This window comes from Lynx rufus, unplaced genomic scaffold (assembly GCF_022079265.1).
Source record: "Lynx rufus isolate CCGP_SWC_20201006 ecotype Redwood Valley unplaced genomic scaffold, mLynRuf1.p SCAF_4, whole genome shotgun sequence".
Classification (NCBI taxonomy): Eukaryota; Metazoa; Chordata; class Mammalia; order Carnivora; family Felidae; genus Lynx; species Lynx rufus.
The window spans coordinates 32529021-32549055 of record NW_025814856.1 but is presented as its reverse complement, the minus strand read 5'-3'; the positions used below and the strand labels follow the sequence as shown (position 1 = coordinate 32549055).

General features: G+C 41.9%; 1 protein-coding gene across 5 annotated transcripts in view; it reads left to right on the top strand.

Annotated features, from left to right (window-relative positions):
- The window catches only part of MAGI1 (membrane associated guanylate kinase, WW and PDZ domain containing 1), a 632775-nt gene that overhangs the window by 372261 nt on the left and 240479 nt on the right, over positions 1 to 20035 (top strand). For all 5 annotated transcript variants that reach the window (XM_047096305.1, XM_047096308.1, XM_047096307.1 and 2 more), the window contains exon 2: positions 10370 to 10486. In XM_047096305.1, coding sequence (XP_046952261.1) covers positions 10370 to 10486 — 117 coding nt within the window. The remainder of the gene's footprint in view (positions 1 to 10369; positions 10487 to 20035) is intronic.

Here is a 20035-nt window from a genome sequence, read left to right as displayed (position 1 = left end):
TGTCTTCTTGAAGGGCACACACATGTCTACAGATTGCACTCAAGGACCCGAGTGTAGAGACCTCTGACTTCAGCCATGTTGTTGATTATTGCCGGTCATAAACTCACATCAGATAGGTTTCTTTGCCTACAGAGCAACATTGTCTTTTGCCTTTCCCTTTTGTAAATCTTTCATTTTTTTTTTCTGAACAGATGTTATTTGACTATACCGGTTTAACCGAAATAAATTCAAGAAACACAAAAGGCTAGGAATAATGGAAAAAGAGAGATGATGGAATTTAAGCCGTGCCTTTCTTTCCATGCTTAATTCAGGTTTCTTCTCGCTGTGGGATGAAATTTGGTATGAAAAGATTCACCAGGAGAAAAAGAAGAGAGGAGACAGGCAGGAAATAATAATAATGTGGATGTCCTGAAGTGCTAGCAAAATGTTTTGTGCTCGTCCATGTGGGGAGTTACATGTAAATAGTAGTTTCTAGAGCTTCATCAGCAGACATAAATCTTTCCTGCAGTCTCTTTTTTTCTTTTCTTTTCTTTTTTTTTTTTTAAATTTTTTAACGTTTATTCATTTTAGAGACAGAGACAGAGCATGAATGGGGGAAGGTCAGAGAGAGAGGGAGACACAGAATCGGAAACAGGCTCCAGGCTCTGAGCTGTCAGCACAGAGCCTGATGCGGGGCTCGAACTCACGGACCACGAGATCATGACCTGAGCCGAAGTCGGTCGCCCAACCGACTGAGCCACCCAGGCGCCCCACTTTTTTTTTTAAGTTCTACAGAAACATGACTGAAAGAACAACTGTCTTTGTGCCACTAGGGGAATGGATTCAGTCTCTGCATGTCTGATGATGCCCCACCTGCCTGGTGTCATTTGCACTGTGCTTGTTATTATAAGGTGTTATTATTAGCCCAGGAGGACTGGCATCTCTTGAGGTGTGCAGAGAGATGGGGACCATTGGTGACAGGTAAGGAAATGGGTTTGTTTTCTGAGCCTAGCTCCCCACATTTTGATAGGGGGACTTTGCTTTGGCATAGTGACCATTGGTCACAAATATCAGCGTGTCTCAGAACCACCTGGACGGTCTGTTAAAACATAGACTGCTGAACTGGACCCGCAGAGTTTCTAATTCAGTAAGTTTTGGGTGAAGCCTGGTAATTTGCAACTCAGCAGGTTTCTGGGTAATGCTGCTAAGACTAGCCTTGGAGACGCTGAATACCTGTACCCTAAGAACGCTCAAAGGAGAATTGCTCACCTGGAGATTCGGAGCCAGCATCTCCAGTGACGACTTAGCAGGCTCTGGTCAGCGGACTAAGTCCGCTGCCCTTTTTTGTAAATAAAGTTTTATTGAGAAAAAACCTTGGTTACATATAATCTGTGGCTGCTTTTGGACTATAAAGGCAAACTTTAGTAGTTGGACGGGGTCCAGATGGGCTCCCAAAGGCGGAGAATGTGTACTGCCTGACCCTTGGCACTCTGCAGAAAAATTTTGCTGACCCCTGATTGTGACCAATGCTTACATGCCATCTGGGGGAGGCAGGCTTTGGAAGCAAATCTGTCAGAACTGGCATACTGAGTGTTCTCAATCTCTGTGTGTTTAAAGGCAAAGGGTTTTGTTTGTTTCTTCATTTTACTTAAATATATAATGATAATGGAATTCATCCACTATTTTGCCACAGGCCTTTCTCCACAAAAATTTTCTCATTGCAACCAACAGTTTCTCAGATTGAAGAGAAATGTATTTTAACCGTCCGTGTTGCTTGTATAATATAGTGTTGGCATCTGTTTGAATTATTGATGGAACACTTTTAAAAACGCATACTTAGGGATGCTGGGCCGGGCATGCAGCTCTTGATCTCAGTGTCGTGAGTTCCAGCCCCATGGAGGGCATAGAGATTACTTTAAAAAAAAAAAAAAGCATACTTAAAAAGGGAAAAACAATCCTCATTTTGGCACTGTAATTAGATTAGTGATATTGTACTTCTTGTAGAGTTGAGTGGAAACCTTTCTGGAAAGCAGTTTGTCAGTATGTATGAAGAATCTTTAACGATTGTGCTCATTGTTCTAGTAATTCCACTTCTAGAGGATTTTAGCAAACATACAAACTCAAGCTTTTTCATTGCAACATTGTTTATGATCATTTAAAAATAATTTTTTGTTTATGTTGAGAGAGTCACAGCATGAGTGGGGGAGGGGCAGATAGAGAGAGAAAGACAGAGAGAGAGAAAAAGAAAGAATCCCAAGCAGGCTCCGTGATGTCAGCACAGAGCCCAGCACAGGGCTCGAACCCCCAAAACCGTGAGATCATGACCTGAGCTGAAACCAAGAATTGGAGGCTTAACCCACTGAGCCATCCAGGTACCCCTATGACCTGGATCATTTTTTTCAGAGGAAAGACATCTAAATGTCTGATAACATGAAACTGATAATATGATGATGCATCCACATAGCTACTTTGGAGGCATTTAGAATCAAGGTGAATAAAGGGAAGCTGATACAGTCTTTTGGGAGAGAATTTGTATCATTTTATGCTTTTTGTCCCACTATTTCCACTTCAAGGATTGTGAGAAGATAATCAGAAATACAGTTAGATTTGAGGCGCCTGTGTGGCTCAGTCACTTAAGCATCCAACTCTTGATGTTGGCTCAGGTCATGATTTCATGGTTCATGGGATCAAGCTCCTAGTGGGGCTCTGCACTCACAGCATGGAGCCTGCCTGGGATTCTCTACCCCACTCTCTGCCCCTCCTCTTCTTGCTCTTCCTTTTTCTCTCTATTTCTCTCTCTCAGAATAAACAAATAAACTTAAAAAAAAAAAAAGAAATACAGATAGGTTTTATCCAAGGAGGATAATCACAGTAGAACTCATTCATATGCTTACTGATGGGTAGTAGTTAGATGGGTTGTGATGGAATGAGACATGACACATATGTGCTATTAAAACTAAATTTTCGAGCACTGCTAGAGTATTGGAAATGCGTATGAATTATTTGTTAGACCATGTGGATGTAAATCCTCATGCCGGGCATGATCCTCCCTATCCCCTATTTAATAGGTATCTAATGGAACTCCTGTGTTCTCCTCCCCTGTGGGCATCAGCACTTAAGCCCAGACGTGGGAATCACTTTTGACTCCTCTCTTGCATTTGGCATCTTCCTCCATCATGCGGGCACACCCTGTTGCTTCTAGCTTTAAGTTACATCTTTTCTCTGCTCCTGCCCTTCTTCTTTTCATCCGTTTCCTTATTCCAGGCCACTTCCGGTCTTGTGTGATCAGTCACACTGGCCGCACGCTGTCACCTCCCTCTACTCTTTTTAAAAAAAAATTTTTTTAATGTTTTATTTATTTTTGAGACAGAGAGCATGAGCAGGGGAGGGGCAGAGAGAGAGGGAGACACAGAATCCGAAGCAGGCTCCGGGCTCTGAGCTGTCTGCACAGAGCCCGACGCGGGGCTCGAACTCATGAACCGTGAGATCATGACCTGAGCCGAAGTCGGACGCTCAACCGACTGAGCCACCCAGGCGCCCCCCACCTCCCTCTACGCTTGACCCACTGCACAGCTGCGGGGGGAATCTCAAAACGGAGACGAGGCCTTCCTTATGTCCCTGACTGCCCTCCCTTCACTACATTCCTAAGGAGCTTAGAATAAAATGCAAACTCCTTATCTTGGCCTGCAAGGCACAGCATGATCCGCCCCAGCTTCTCTGTTCCACCTCTGCTTGTGCTGCCCCTGTCCGAGCTCCACGCTTTTTCTCTAACACGCCAGCCTCCTTTCTATTTCCGTTCATTTGCACATGCGGCATTCTCTGTCTAGAATGCTGTTTTCCCCACACTTGGCGGAGTTAACTTGGTTCTTGTCTCGTTTGCTTTCTCATCTTAACAATGACCTCTGCTCAGAGGCCAGCCTGGTTCATGTTTGCTAAAACTTGTGTGTTAGTTCCTGTTCAGGAGTTCTGTGTTGTCGTGGTGTGTCCCCAGGGCCCACCGATTGTCTGGCTGTCAGGACTTAATAAATATCTGGTTGAATGAGTGAATGAATCCCCCATGTGTGTGAGGGTACAGTAAGGGCATCTGTCTGTATGTGTAGGTAGGCATACACGGGACATTCAGTACCAACACGTTAATGGTGATGCACATGAGGTTACAGTTGATCTTTAACCTTCATTGTTGTACTTTTGTATATTTTTCAAACCTTGGAATTCACATAGGTTACCTTTTTATTGTGGTAAAATATGTATCACATAAGATCATGTTAAGTATTTTAAGGGTACAGTTCAGTGGCGTTGAGTACCTTCACACTGTTGTGCAGCCATCCGTTCAGTCGGTCTATCCAATTAGTAGTAAATCCTAACTCCCCACTATTTTTTATGACTTTTACGGTCAGAAAAATGTCAGGAAAAATGTGTTAGAAAGAAACAAATGGCAAAACCTTTTAAAAACAAAACTCACTAATTGTATTTCAGGTTGTAAGTTTTAGCGACGATAAAACTAGCTAATTTGTATTTCGATTTATAATTTTGCACTTAAAAAAAAAACCCTATCCTTTACAAATGTAAACTGCTGAACTGACACAGACTTTTTTTTGCTGTAATAGCTCCCTGCACTACAAACCATTTGTGTTGCCTTAATAAATACATCTTTCCTACAACTACAATCATTCCGTGAAGAAATTGTGTGCTAATGGTAAATCACTTGGAAGTGTGATTAGTTTAGTATCCTTATGCACGTTTTCCTTAGCACTGAAAATCTGAAATATATTAAAGTCTAAATTCTAGTTGTAAGGAAACACTCTTCTTTGACCTTCTATGTTCTGGAGCTTATACGACACAGAGAGAGTTATGTTTTGTCTCCTTGGTTAGAAATGGATGAATCGAGAAGACTCAAAAGTAATATCTCTGGAAACCTAGTTTCTGGGCCGTCAAGATTATTTCTATTGACTAGTGTTCTCCCTTAGGATCTATACTTTAGGAGATAGAGTTCAGACCAAGCAGAGTCCCCTCATAATCCATCACTTTGAAAATGATGCTTCTAGTTGAGATGGTGGAAAACTGTGTAGCTTGTAGAGGAAAAGTTTGGAGGAACTACACAATGATGTTAAGGAATCATTTCATGTTTAAGTAGTAACAAGCAAAATTTGTGACTTAAGTAACTGATAAAGGAATCATATCCAGAGTATATAAAGAACATCTTATCAAAAATAACAAGACAGCCTCTTAGGAAAATGCACAAGGAATATGAACAGGCAAGTTACCGAAGTGGAAGCATAAAAGACAAAAAATGTATATATGAGGTATATATTCTATCATATATATGTATATACACACACACACATATATGTGTATATTGTATGTGTGTATATATATATGTATATAATTTATATATATCACTACATATATGTATATGTGATAGAATGTACAAGTCACCAGAAATGTAGTCACCCCCTTATCTGTGGGGGGGATGTTCCAAGACACCTAGTGATGCCTGGAACTGTTGATAGTACTGAACCCTGTATATACTATGTTTTTTCCTGCACATACACATATTTGAAAAGAAAATTATTACAGTGACATTTATTATTGCATTGTTGCATTGGCAACAACATTGGAAATAGCCTAATTTTTTATGAAGGACAAATACATTGTATATTTTTTAAATGGAATATTACACAACATTTAAAGTAATTAGCAATGGTTACGTGAATTGACATGATTAAATTTCTCTAAACCAGTGTGAATTTAAAAAAAGCAGAGATACATTGTTTTAAATTTAAAAGATACACAATTTCAGATACATTGGTATGAAATATAAAGTAATGGCAAATACAGGACAGAGAGTAAGCTTCATTTTTGTCACTGAAATTTTACAATTGTCTTAAAATCAGCTCTGAATCCTTTTCTTGGAAAAAGTTGCCTGTATTTCTGACCTCTGTTCTCTTTTCCACTTGCAAAACAAATCTTGAATTTCAAAGAAAGTGAAGATGCTCTGACTCTCTCTGTCTCTCTCTCTCTAGCAATTTATTATTTCATTGGCTCACTGCCTTGACAATTAGGAGAAGATTTATAGACATATCCCCTGAATAATTGGCAATTAATTTGAGATTAGATGCCAAAAAGTACAGTATTCTTAATATAATGGGAAGGTTGAGGCTTTTCGCTTACAAATGTCACGGAACACAGAGTAAATGTTAACCGGCAGCATAGTTAACCCTGCCCTTTTGCACATCTGCAGTAAAGCAGAGTTTTAGTTCGATGATCGCAAACTTTAGCTAGCTTGGCTAGTTTTAATGTAAATCTCAAGTGTAGACCAAGAGTGTCTGTGGCTTAAGAATGAATGCCTTCCCATCTATAAGCCCATGTTTTATCTTGATAGGTAACCTGCATATGATCCATAAGGGTGTGTGTACCTGGGTTCTGTATAGGAGAAACAGATACTGTATCCCGAATCTTCTTTAGGATTTTGCTTTTGACTCAAGCAGTAACTTGGATCCCATAACATCTTTTCTACTCATGGCTCAGTGTCTTTCTACCGCCTGCAACTGTGGTCTCCTATGGTGAATATAAACTCTAGGTCTTAAACAACACAGATTTGGCTGGTAAACACTGGTATCCTTTTGGTCGAACTCCAGAGTACCTTCTACCTAGAGATAGAGTTGGCCGATGTGACTCCTAAATATCAGTGATTTACCAGTTGGTTTCATTTCAACTCCAGCACAGCGCCAACAATGTATTAAGTATGCACTGAATACTAACCCATTTACATATGGCCGGACAATTTTAGCACCAGTAGAGTTTTATTCCCTTCCAGAAACTCTAGAAGTATCCTTTAGTATGAATTTCCCTGTGCCTGTATTTTGTTCATAGCTATTTCTAAGTAATGGAATGGGCTTTATGCTTATGGGCATTTTGAAAAAGAGTAACAGCCCATCTATGAACAGGTCTCAGCTCTTCCCCCTCCCTTGCCTCAGTGACTGTCCACTCTACATTATCATGGCACCTTCTCTTTGCCAAGCAGTGTTGGCATCTCATTTAATCCTTATACCAATTTCATGACAGGGCTTCTGTTTTATCAGAGCTCTGTTTCACAGATAAGGTTCAGAGGTGAAACAGTGTGCTTGGGTTCACCAGCTAGTAAACAGTGGAGCCGGGATTTAAACCCAAGGCTTTCTGTCTTAACTATCAAGATTTAACCTGTTTTCCTTTCACTTCATCTCTCTGCTGCGAAATTGAGAATTAAGCATTTAGAATAGCCTATCACATAGTCATTGGGTAATCATGTTTATTTTTTAAACTTTTGAAATCAATTTCGTAATAGTGTCACATACATGCTATAAATTGTATCCAGTGTACAAACACACACACACACACACAGTTCCATAAGTTTCGATAAATATATAAACCCATATTATCACTGCCACGATCAAGATTTTCTGTACTGGCATCTACTTCAAACACTTCCTTGTGCTCCCCCCTTGAAAAACTTTTCATCTTGGGGCACCTGGGTGGCTCTGTCGGTTAAGTGTCCGACTCCTGATTTGTGCTCAGGTCATGATCTCATGGTTTGTGAGTTTGAGCCCCATGTTGGGCTCTCTGCTGACAGTGCTGAGGCTTCTTGGGATTCTCTCTCCCTCTCTGTCTTCCCTCCCCAACTCACACACTCTCTATCTCTCAAAATAAATGAATAAACTTAAAAAAAAACTTTAAAAATCTTTTTGTCTTAAAGTCAGTCTAGACTCTCAGGAAATTGTAAACAGTACTACAGAGATCCCCTGTACCCTGCATCCAGGTTCCCCCCAGGGAGAACTGGTTACATAAGTATAGTACAATTGCACAGCCAAGAAACTGACATTGGGACACTCCATAGATCTTACTCCTTTGTCCCCCTTTGCAGTCAGCCTCTGCCTACCCTCAGCCCCAGGTAACCACTCAACTGCTTTTTGTCACTAAAGTTTAGATTATTCTAAAACTTTATATGTAAGTGGAATCGTATACAATATTGCCTTTTGTGTCTAGCTGCCTTTGCTCAGCATTATGTGTTTTCGGTGTGTGAATGGTACTCTACATCGTTAGTGGTCTCTTCCCGTTAACTGTTGTGTAGCACCCTATTTGAATTGAGGGCAGCTTGCTTATCCTTTCCCCTGTTGATGGATATTTTGGTTGTTTCCAGTTTTGGACTATTACATAGTGATGAAAGTTGTTGTGGAGATTCATCCGGAAGTCGTACGTGTGGGGGAGTGTGCTTGTTTTCATTTCTCTTGCATAAATGCGAGTGAAAGTGCTGGGTCGTTCGGTTAGTGAAGGTTTAGCTTTATAAGATTCTTTTCCCGAGAGAATGAACCATTTTCTGTGCCCACCGACAGTGCCCACAAGTTCCTCTTGTTCTCCAGTCTTGCTAACACTTGATACTGACTTTTAAATTTTTGCCATTCTTTGGGCGCCTGGGTAGCTTAGTCAGTTGAGACCTGACTTTGGCTCAGGTCATGGTTCCTTGGGTCGAGCCCCATGTCAGGCTCTGTGCTGACAGCTCAGATTCTGGAGGCTGCTTCAGATTTTGTGTCTCCCTCTGTCTCTGCCCCTCCCCTGCTCCTACTCTATCTCTGTCTGTCTCAAAAGTAAACATTAAAAAAAATTAAAAAAATAAAAAAATAAATTTTCCCATTCTCATAGGTATGTAGTGGAATTTCACTGTGGTTTTGATTTGCCTTTTTCTGATAATGATATTAAATATCTTTTCATGTGGTTAGATGGCTAGTCATATATATTCCTCTGTAAATTGTTCAAACCTTATGACCATTTTCAGGGGCGGGATGGGGAGTGGATAGGTGGATGTGTGTCCTTTTTATTCAGCAAATATTTGATGAGTTATTGAATATTTATTAAATGACCCAGGATTGACTCGAATATATCTATTTTGATTTTGGCCACTTGAAACCTTAGGTATAATACATCTCAAATAAAATAGTTCAAATTAGGTTTTGTTAGTCTATAAAGCAATCATCTGTAATAAGGAATCTGTTGACCATGATACTAAAATAAAGATCAGTTGTTTCCTGTCTAGGTAGGACATACCATCATCTTAACTGTCAATGTCATCCTCATGATACACATTTTTGACCATGGGGAAGTTACCATCTGAAGACATGAATTTTGTAGTTCACATAGATACTGAATTGCTATTTTGTTTCTCTAAGGCTAGAAATGTTCTTACCTAATTTTTATCTTGTCTAAAAATGGAAAGACGATTTTAGCCTGGTTATTTTTAGCTGTCACTGAACCAGTCTTTCTCCATTAAGCATAAATATTAGCTAACTTGATCTACAAGCCTTCTGTTGGTCCTGTAGAGTATAATTTGTGTCTATAATTTAAAAAGAACATTTGGTTACCTTTTTTGTTTCTATGACATATTTTTATAGCCGTAATTTAGCTATTGTTTTATTTTGTTAATGTAGAGAATTACAAAGAAATACACAGGCTCACTCACGTAGCTATTGCTTATACAACAATAGTGAAAAAGCACTCTGTGTCTAGTGTTTGTGCAATCAATGCAGGATAATAAGGTCTGTGTATCTCTGTCTGTAGACTAAAGAGTGACATCTGTATATCTGTCTGTACAATGAAGACATCTTCTCCCTTACTTCCCAAGCTCATGTCCTTCTACCTAAAGGAAACTGTTGTTAAAAACTTTGTGATGATGGCTCACATCAATATAGAGTGCCTCCTTTTCTTTGTTCCTTTTTACACAAAAGGGGTCAGACAGTATGCACCACTCCACATATTTTCCTTTGACACTAACACTAAGCAGATATAACTTTCTTGGAGTAGTTACCGTATGAATCAACTATGCTTTACTTAGTTGATCCCTGGTGGTCTTTTTCAGATCATCTGCTTTGATTTTCATTTATTTGCTATTATAAAAATACCGCAATAAGCAATGCTGGAGATGTTGCAGACTTTTGCAAGTATATTCCTAGGGTCAGTTTCTACCAGTTGGACCCGTGGTCAGAGAACATTGTATAATTTGTCAGCTGTTGCTCCATTGTTCTCTTTAAGTGCTCAGCCATTTGCTGTCTCTTTAATAGTGTCTTCAAGGGTCTCTGGCACATATTTTAAATGTAATAGCCTAGTTTAAATTCTTTGTTATTTGAGCCTTCTAGTATTATGTGAAATGATCCCCCCAAGTTAATGCTCTGTCAATGCTGTTTTATGTTTATTACATCCTTGCTTGCTTTTCTCCTGCAGAGGGAATCCTGAAGTAGGTCCTCCTAATGACCGAGAGTGGCTGGGTAGAATGGCTTCTGGTGGCATTTCTGCTGTCAACCTGCTTCATCTCTGGGAAGCCCCGTGGTTGATGTGTTTTGTCTATTTTATATATTTCTCACAGGAGGAAAACTGAACAAGGACCTGCGACATTTTCTCAATCAGCGCTTCCAGAAAGGCTCTCCTGATCATGAGCTCCAGCAGACCATAAGGGATAACCTTTACCGCCATGCTGTGCCTTGTAAGTAGCCCTTTTGGGGCATCTGACTGCTGGGTGTATGTGTGTGTGGAAAGCTAGTGGAGACAGAAGAGTTCAGCAGTTGGTTCTGGAACACTGGGCGGCTTGCTCACTTAGTGCCTCCCTAAGTCCAGGGCATCCTAAGTGACCCTGCGACATACAGCACAGCACAAGGTGAATTCCTTGGCCTTCAGGTTCTTGCCCTCCCGCTTTCTTGCTTATATGTCAAGTAAATTAGTTATCCTTTGTAGGGGCCTGTTTTCACATCAGTGGAAATGACATCTGAGTCATACGAATTCCATAAGACTGTAATGAGGAGTACCTGGGATGAAGGGTTTTGCAAAGTCCTGGCGTGGCGTAAGCCTCCGTGAATGGTAATCACCATTGTTATTACTGTGGTGGACCAGGCCAGAGGCCTTCAGATTGATCTCTGTGGAGATCAGGGAGCCCTCGTGGCCCCTCAGCGGAGAGAATGCCTCAGTGGACTCTCTCTGCTTCCCCAACATGACCAGATTCATTGATCTCGATTTCACACATAATTGCATTTGAAGAAATGGCTTCCACCAATTAAAAACTCCAGTCCCCCCAACCCATTAGATTAGACCAAATCTGAGAAAGCAAGACAGAGAGCATAGGGACTATGAAAGCGAGGTTTTTGTTTTGAGGGAAGGAAGGAAGAAAAGGCAGGAGAAGAAGGAGAGAGGGAGGGAGGAAGTCAGTCCATGGGGCAGATGCTTGGGCATCTGAGTTGTAGTGAAGTATTACCGTGCACTACCCACCTGCATTCCTATATAGCTAATCATGAGGTGGCAATCCTGGGGACACTTAGAATTGCATGATTTTATTTAAAATTGAGAAGAAAGAATGATTTTGGCTTTAGTACTTGGAGTTTTTCCCTTCTGTTATTGCCAAGTCCTTCAAAGCTTGAATTTTTTTTTTTTTTTTTAAATACCATTTTTTAGGGGCACTTAGGCGGCTCAGTCAGTTGAGCATCCAACTTCGGCTCAGATCGTGATCTCATGGTTTGTGAGTTCGAGCCCCATGTCAGGCTCTGTGCTGGCACCTCAGAGCCTGGAGCCTGCTTCAGTTTCTGTCTCCGGTTCTCTCTGTCCCTCCCCCGCTTGTGCTCTGTCTCTAAAATAAATAAACATTAAAAAATAGAAAGGAAATATTATATTTTAACCAGCAAAAAAAATGAGGAATAATTTGAAATTGAGGGTACCCAGCTTACTGCTGTGATTTGTTTGCTATAATGGTTTTCTTTAAGAAAAAAAAAAATAGTTTGCAAGTCGTGCCAGAGTGCTAATGTTTCCCGATACCACTGCAAAATGGTAAACAGAACTAATGTGAGGCACCATAGACCCGCAGGGACATAGGTTATAAGTCTACACTGGGACCTTTAAAGATCAGGTTCTAGAACAGCCCTCCCTGCTCCTCATTTTACTTATTAATAAAACCAAGGCTCCACAGGGAAAAGAGGTTGAGTGCAAGGAACTTGGGTCAGTGCCCCAAGGTTGTGTCTTTCTGCTGAGTAGCAGAGTTGCCTTGACAGTGAAACTGTTGTGATAATGTGTTAATGTATCTGGGCCTCCGTTCTTTTAGTCTTTCAGCGTTGGAATGGAATGCTATAATCTTGTATCCTACCAACAATTTTTTACACTTGGATTAATAATAATTTCTAATGTTAATTGTATGGGTTATAAAGGGATCATAAATTGTTCTATGGCTCAAGAAACCAAGGCACTAAGGTAAGCCAATAAAAACAAGGCTAAAGGCAGGGGTGGGGGGGACCTGGGTGGCTCCATCGGTTGAGTGCCCGACTTTGGTTCAGGTCATGGTCTCATGGTTCATGAGTTCAAGCCCCGCGTCTGGCTTTGTGCTCACAGCTCAGAGCCTGGAGTCTGCTGCAGATTCTGAGTCTCCCCCTCTCTCTCTGCCCCTTGCCTGCTCATACTCTGTCTCTCTCTGTCTCTGTCTCTGTCTCTCTCTCAAAAATAAATAAACATTAAAAAAATTAAAAACAAACAAGGCTAAAGGTGATCAGAACTTCTGGTCTCTTGAGTCCAACAGTCCAAAGTCCTGACTTTGATATGCTAACTAGTATTAACCCTCAAATAACTCTTGGAGGTTGGGATTTTTTTTTTTTAATTTTGTAATGTTTATTTATTTTTGAGAGAGAGACAGAGACAGAGCATGAGCGGGAGAGGGAGGCAGAGAGAGGGAGACACAGAATCTGAAGCAGGCTCCAGGTCCCGAGCTGTCAGCACAGAGCCCAACACGGGGCTCGAACTCATGGACCTCGAGATCATGACCTGAGCCGAAGTCTGGTGCTTAACCAACTGACCCACCCAGGGGCCCCTGGAGGTTGGGATTTTTAATTCTCAGTTTACAGATGAGGAAACAGAGGCGTGGGGAGATCAAGTCACTGCTAAGTGTCCAATTGGGGTCTTTTCGACTCTCACCACCCGGGGCTATTTCTGTAGCTGTACCATAGCTGCCTCTGAAATTCTAGGACAGCAGGTTGAATGCCGTTTTGCAGAATTCAGTAATTGCAGAATCATGATTGTTCTCTGTGTAATTTTTCCCTTACTTAGATTCCAATTTAAGAAATGGGGAATGAAGCAAATGAACACACCATTTCTTGACGCATCTGTGGTGTTACTATGGTTACGTTTTGGCTTGCTTTCCCATTTATTTTTTCCCCTGATTTATAGGACCTGACTGTGAGCTAAATGGCTTGATTTTAAAGCTTACCACTATATAGGAATTGGGGCAAAAATGACCTCAGCCTTTTAAAAACAGTGAAAAATCCTGTTTTGTCTTTGCTCGCATAAAGCCCTTGGTACTAATGTTTCATTTCTATGAAACCCACAAATCGGGAACTGGGAAGGAAGAAATGGTCTTTCTCCTGAAAGAGAAAACAAGTAGCGTTTCATTTTACATTTCCTTCATAAAATGGGAAGGAAATTCAGAAGAGGTCTGTTTCTGAGTCTGGCACAGCATGTGTACCTTTGAACATGAGTAGACCACAGGTCACCAGGGATTCGGTTACAGGCTTCGAGAACTCAAGCCACGTTTTTGTTTATTTTGATTCCTTGGCCCCTGTGACTGGTAAAGCAGAACTCTCTACCAAACCTGTCGTGCCAACGGAGTAGGAAGCCCTTCCTTTAGAGAACACAACCTCCTGATGATGTTGTAACTGTCCCATGAGGAGACAAGCTCTCATAATCTGCATTTTCCAGAACTTCCTGCTGCTGCTATTTTAGTGACTTCACCATTTTGAGAAGTGATGACCTCATGAACAGGTGCTTGCGAGTTGGGGTAGACGTCTTGTCTTACACGCGTTAGGAGGTCCACGTGTCACTAGAAAGTAATAAATAAAGCCCCTTCATTCTCAGGTTCTTTTTAGTGTCATCATATCACCACGATGGGTTTTACCACTTAAGATTCCATTTTCTCCTAATTCCTTGGCAAAGACAGTGCAGGTAATAGCATCCCTATTTTACAGGTAAGGAAACGGAGCAACCAGTAAAACTTCCTCAAAATCATACCGCTTCTAAATGCCACATAACTCATTGCTCATCCGGTGCTGTTTTAATGTTTCTTATTTTTAACAGCTTTATTGAGGTATAATTCACGCACCATACAGTCCACTCATTTCAAGTGTTCCTCCAATGCTATTTTTTTTTGCCACAGTCCTTATTTTACTCCACTCCCCTTTTATTTTGTCTTTATTCAAAAACTTTGATTACTTCCACAGTATGAAAAAAGTCATCCGAGTTGAAGTCTAATTATGTTTGCCATTGACAATTGCCACCAAAAAACCTTCACAACAACCAGAATTATGTCAGCAAAGAGGACTAGATTACAGAGTGAGTCGGAAGCCCTGGTGTGAAGTCTGAGGGCTTTTCTATAGCTGTGTGGCCTGGTGTAAGTTATATAACCTCTCTGCGTCTCATTGACTCTTTAATAAAATGGAAAGAGAAATACTTCCTTCAAGCACTGCCTAAATTCAATTGTTCAAGCATTTGGTATTGTTCAAGCATTTGGTGATGCCCCCGGTGTCCCTAAGAGATGGGTCCTTTAGAGGAAACAGAGGCTCAGAGAAGTTAATAGCTTGTTTAGGGTCACACGGGTCACAGGTAGCATAGTCAGAGTTAAACCAGTTCTAATTTCTGTGCCGGGCATCATTAATAGAAGTGTGATTGAGGCAGTATAACAGGGACCATGGAGAGTGAAAGAAACAGAGAGGAAGCTTCTCATTGCTGAACTTTATTGTTTTACTTATCTATTTTATTTTTGTATTAGTTGTTTTAATGTTTATTTTTTAAGAGAGAGAGGGAGAGAGCGAGCATAAGGGAGAGGCCGAGAGAGAGGGGCAGAGGATCTGAAGCAGGCTCTGTGCTTACAGCAGAGACCCCAACACGGGGCTTGAACTCATGACCTGGGCTGAAACCAAGAGTCAGACGCCTAAGTGACTGAGCCATCCAGGTAGCCCTATTTTATTTAAGTGTTTATTCATTTTTGAGAGGGAGAGCATGAGTGGGGGAGGGGCACAGAGTGAGGGGGACAGAGGATAGTAGGTGGGCCCTGTGCTGACAACAGAAAGGCCGACGCAGGGCTCGATCTCAAAAACCGCGGAAGATCTTGACCTGAGCTAAAGTTGGAACACTCAACGGACTGAGCCACCGAGGTGCCCCTCATTGCTGAATTTTATAGATTTAGCTGTTTAAAATCATGGTGTCTTATGGGAATTGGAGCTATGCAAGGCACAGTGCCTTAAAAATAAGTATCTTATCTCTGATTTTCAAGTAACTCGCTGATATGTGCGATAGAATTTTAATAATTCTTTAATGGTGATTCAGCTTTTAAGAAATCATTACGCGATTCTCTTGGGATATCTCGGTCTATCTTCTTTTTCATTGAATCTCTTCTTTAGTATACCTGTGAAAAACCACCTTGAAATGAATTTGAAATCCCTATAAACATCATCTGGGTTGCTCACTTCTCCATTCCTTAGAACCACCTGAATGATACTCTTGTCCCCTGCCCCTCAAATTCTCTTACGTGCTCAGTCCCCCCTCCCAGTCACACAGACTTCATCCATTCCCTGGACACACCTGCTGCTTTCCTGTAACTGGGTGCGTGCTCTTTTTTCCTCTTTCCGTACCTTTCCATCTGACCAGCACACCATCTTCGTTTAAACTTTAACCTACACGCCACAAAGACCTCCACAGTTTGGGCCTGTTGCCCTCTTCCCTGCTGCCAGAGCTACCCTCTCTGACCCCCTCCTTCCAGCTCACGTGCCTGAGTGCATTGCCCGCTGAGTGTCTGTCCTATTAGAATCTGACTGTTCGGAAGTCAGGGACTTTGTCTTCCTTAGCGACCAGCCCACACCTAACTCAGTGCCTGGACCAGAGAATAGATATTTGTTGAGTGAACGAACCAACGGAGAAATGGATGAACTTGCTTTTTGTTTCTTGCGTCTTATTTTTTTTGTCTTGGTTGCTAGACGTTTTGGAGACACAGCAGAAAAGCTTTGCCATCACACTTTCAGAAGGTAAAAGGCAGCTCAGAGGCTGGAGCCCCTAGATGGCTGGTAAGGACTCCAATGATTACTCGGCCAGTAATCCAGACCCAGAGGAAAAAGTCAGGGCCTTTGTGTGCCTGGAACTGGAGTGCCCATCCTCTGCTCCCCCTAATTACAGTCTAGATAACAGTGTGCCTCCTGCATCGACAGCCTTCTGCATTATGGCTTCTGGTCCTCGCTGATGTGACAACATCTGAGATTTGTGCTTTGGAATGGCCGCCTTTCCTGTGCAGATAAATGTGTTACCTGACAGTGCTTGTCAGTTACTATACCACTGCTGTCAAAACGAGATACAACTCACCCAGTCGGATGGGTTCTCTGGAATGCTGAACACCACCTTTCCCATTCTGTCTCCCTTTTCTGAGCTCCATGCTGAAGAACTCATCTTTCTTTTCAAGCAAAGGTCATCTCAAAGAGGAAAGGATAAGTCCGTTTTGTTCTGTACCTCAACACTTTGTTGATCCAAGCTCTCACTGATACTGAAACCATTGTATCTGCTGTAAGAGGCATTGATCAGTGACTTAAAGGGGTTTACAAAGGGATTAAAAGTGTTTGATCTACAAGACACTTTCATGTGATAAACATAGGTGGCCCTGGTTTTTCTTTGTAGAGGTGCCATATTCAAATAGGCCCCTTAGCATCTGCTAACAGACGGTGTCGTTGTTACCTCGAATTGGGCTATGACATCATGGACGCAAATCACCTTTGGTATTGTTTGAACCTCTGAGTTTCTTTGAAACACAGCCATCTCCAGTACTGCTTGCCTGGACTCAGCCCATTCTGCGCTTTAAGCTGATGACACGAACTAGACCAATTTATCAGGAAGGGGCGAGGACAGAGATCTGGGTGTTGGAAAATGGCTTCTCTCTTGGACTGTTCACTTCTGTTTTCAGGTTGTGTTTGACACAAGTGGAATGCTTCAAGTCATAATTCATGAGCCAGACAGTTCTGGAAGCATCCCCAGGACTGATCTGATAAGAGTCCCTGGAAACTTTCTCACTGTGATTATTGCCCTTGTCCTGTAACCAAAGTGAGTGCTGTCTCAAATGGAAAAGGATTGTTGCAGCCTTTACAGAGCCTGGCCTCTTGCAGAAAAGTGGCTAGTGTCGCTCACAGAAGCGCTCCAGTTTGTGGATTCCTGCTGTGTGCAAGGTTCCCTGCCAAGATGCTTAGGTGTGTGTGGTCTCTCACCCTGGCCTCACTGAGGACACACAGAATGTTATGGATCTGATAAGGCCTCCCTCTTTTCTATTCGTTTGCAAAGATTTGTTGCCTGTACTAAGACTAGTGTCTGCCCTCACATCTTCTCCAGGAGTTTTCCACTTTTTCCCACCCCTTGCTGTTTACCCATTGGTACTATATTTTCCCATGTGTCCCCAGCTGGTCTGCAGTCTGGGGACTTCCCCTACTCAAGGACCACCCCCTTACTGCCTACACCTGACCTTTCCTTCCTTCTTCATCAAAACTCATTTGTTCAGGGCTCCTGGCTGGCTCAGTTGGTGAAGTGTATGACTCTTGGTCTCAGGGTCATGCGTTCAAGCCCCACGTTGGGTATAGAGCTTACTTTAAAAAACTGGGGCTCCTGAGTGGCTCAGTCAGTTGAGCATCTGACTCTTGATTTCAGCTCAGGTCAAGAACTCACGGTGGTGAGATGGAACCCCACGTCGAGCCCCACACTGGGCGTGGAGCCTGCTTAAGAGTCTCTCTCTGCCTTCCACTGCTCATGCTTTCTCTCTCTCTCTTTCAAAAAAAAAATCAACTGCATTTAATAAAACTTAAAAAAAAAAACAACCTTATTTGTTCTACATTGATCAACTATTGGGTTGTCCTCAAAGAAGCCAAGAATTAGAAGGAAGAAGTGAATGGTTTATATTGTGCCATACAGTTCTCCATTCTCCACAATATGTATCCTTAAGCAGGTGACTTTAATGTGTTCCTAGAGGGGTACCTGGGTGGCTTAGTCAGTTAAGCATCTGAGTCTTGATCTCAGCTCAGCTCCTGATCATGGTTGTGAGTTCGAGCCCTGCATAGGGCTCCATGCTGGGCGTAAAGCCTACTTAAAAAAAAAAAAAATAAATGTGGTGCTGCTCGAAATAGCTTATATGATGGGATGTCTGGCAGCAAAGCAGATTCATGGGTAGGGATGGATTCTTCTGCTTTTGATATGTTTTTGTACTTTTTATAGTGCTTAACACACTGTTTTATGCACAGAATACACTTTAAACACAAGATTGCATCAAGGGAATTTTCCCCTCTGCTTGCTGTATCATGTCTCATATACAGTTCCCTATTCCACCAAGTGCAAGCTGAGATAGGATTTGTGTTTCACAAAGTAGTGCTGTAGTCTAGGCAAGGAATACTGTGCCAAATTAAAAAAAAAAAAAACGGGATTTGGAAAAAAGTACTTTTGTTTAGATGGAATTCGAAGTTAGAGTCTGGGCTCGGATAACTATAAATAAATTTCCATAGACACAAAGGTCTGGTGGGGTGTGGAAGGTGTGTGAGGGAAGTGGGGAGGTTCTCTGTTCCTCTGATCACACCCGCCTGATCAATGCCATGAGCATAGCATACGTCATGTTTGTGGCCATGCAAAACCCAACCCCATTGCTTCTTTCTGGAGTGCCCCTCCAGGAGCCCTGAAGCCACTCGTGTGGCATCCCTTCTTGCCACGGGAGAAGAGAGTTACCCCATCAGGGGTTCATGAGAAGGACATGGGTGCATCGGATAGCCGCTCTTCTCGGGGCCTTCACGTTCAGGTGTGTGGGGCTCTGGAGCACCGGAGACCCTGTCAGACTCTGGGACTTCCTTGCGTTCACCTGGCCAGGTTACCCAGGCTTTCTGGAGTGCCATTTTCTCAATACCTTTCCTGATGTTTATGACAAGTACCTAAGTACCCAGTGCTTGGTGAGTATGGCACTTCATAGATCTTCCAGAGGTCCCCTACTTCAGACAGTCTTCTTTCTTCCATACCCCTCTCCTTCTCATTTCTAACATGACTTGTCCAGTCCAGTATTCTCCCTTGTCTCTTTGCAGGTTCCCCTCAGGCTCTGAGCCTTATTTTTATGATTATCTTTTTAAATGAGTTTGATAATTTATGTGATTCCCCTAGAAGGGGGACAAGGTAGGTTTTAAAAAATGATTTTCCAGGTGCACCTGGCTGGCTCAGTTGGGAGAGCAGGCAACTCTTGATCCAGGGGGGTTCTAGATTCGGGACCACGTTGCGTGTAGAGGTAACTTAAAAATAAAATCCATAAAAAAGAAAAAAGCTTTTCTAACATTTGTCGAGGAACAACCCAGCACTGGATGCTAGGCAAAAACATAGTGAAGATTAATAATTGGATGGTTTAACCAATCATAGGCGTGCTTGAAACAGCACATTCTCTGTATATTCCCAGCATCAGCTAATTCCCCAGTGTTCTTGTTCTTTGTATTTCTTATTAGATGTTGTTAACCCTAATTGCCATTGTATATTTGCTGAATGGATGGAGTCATTTTGGAGGAAAAAAAGAAAAGAAAAACTACAAACTTAAAAGCTCCTCACGCTGGACTTGATTTATAAGTGTCTGTTAATAGCCTCATATAAACATGGTTTGGCTTGTGTTCTTTATTGTGAGGTGCTCAGGGGTGTTAAAATAAAAAAGGAAAGTCATAGGAGTTTAGATTTAAGTTTAATTAGAGTTGATATAATTGATAATCTTCTTATCAAAACATGTTAGATCAGCCTCATTGCTTCATAATAACCTCCATCATTAATCAAGGGCTTACTTTATGTACCAGGCACTGTGCTCAATGATTTACAAGTGTTGTCTCTTTTAACCCTTTGCAAGCCCTTAGAAGTATGGTATTATCATCTCTGTATTATGAGTATGGCGCTTGAGAGGGGGAGAACTTAGCTAAGTGACTCAGGTGTGTTATGCACTATTTGATAATGATGGAACCCAGAATCCTTTGCTCCCAAGAGT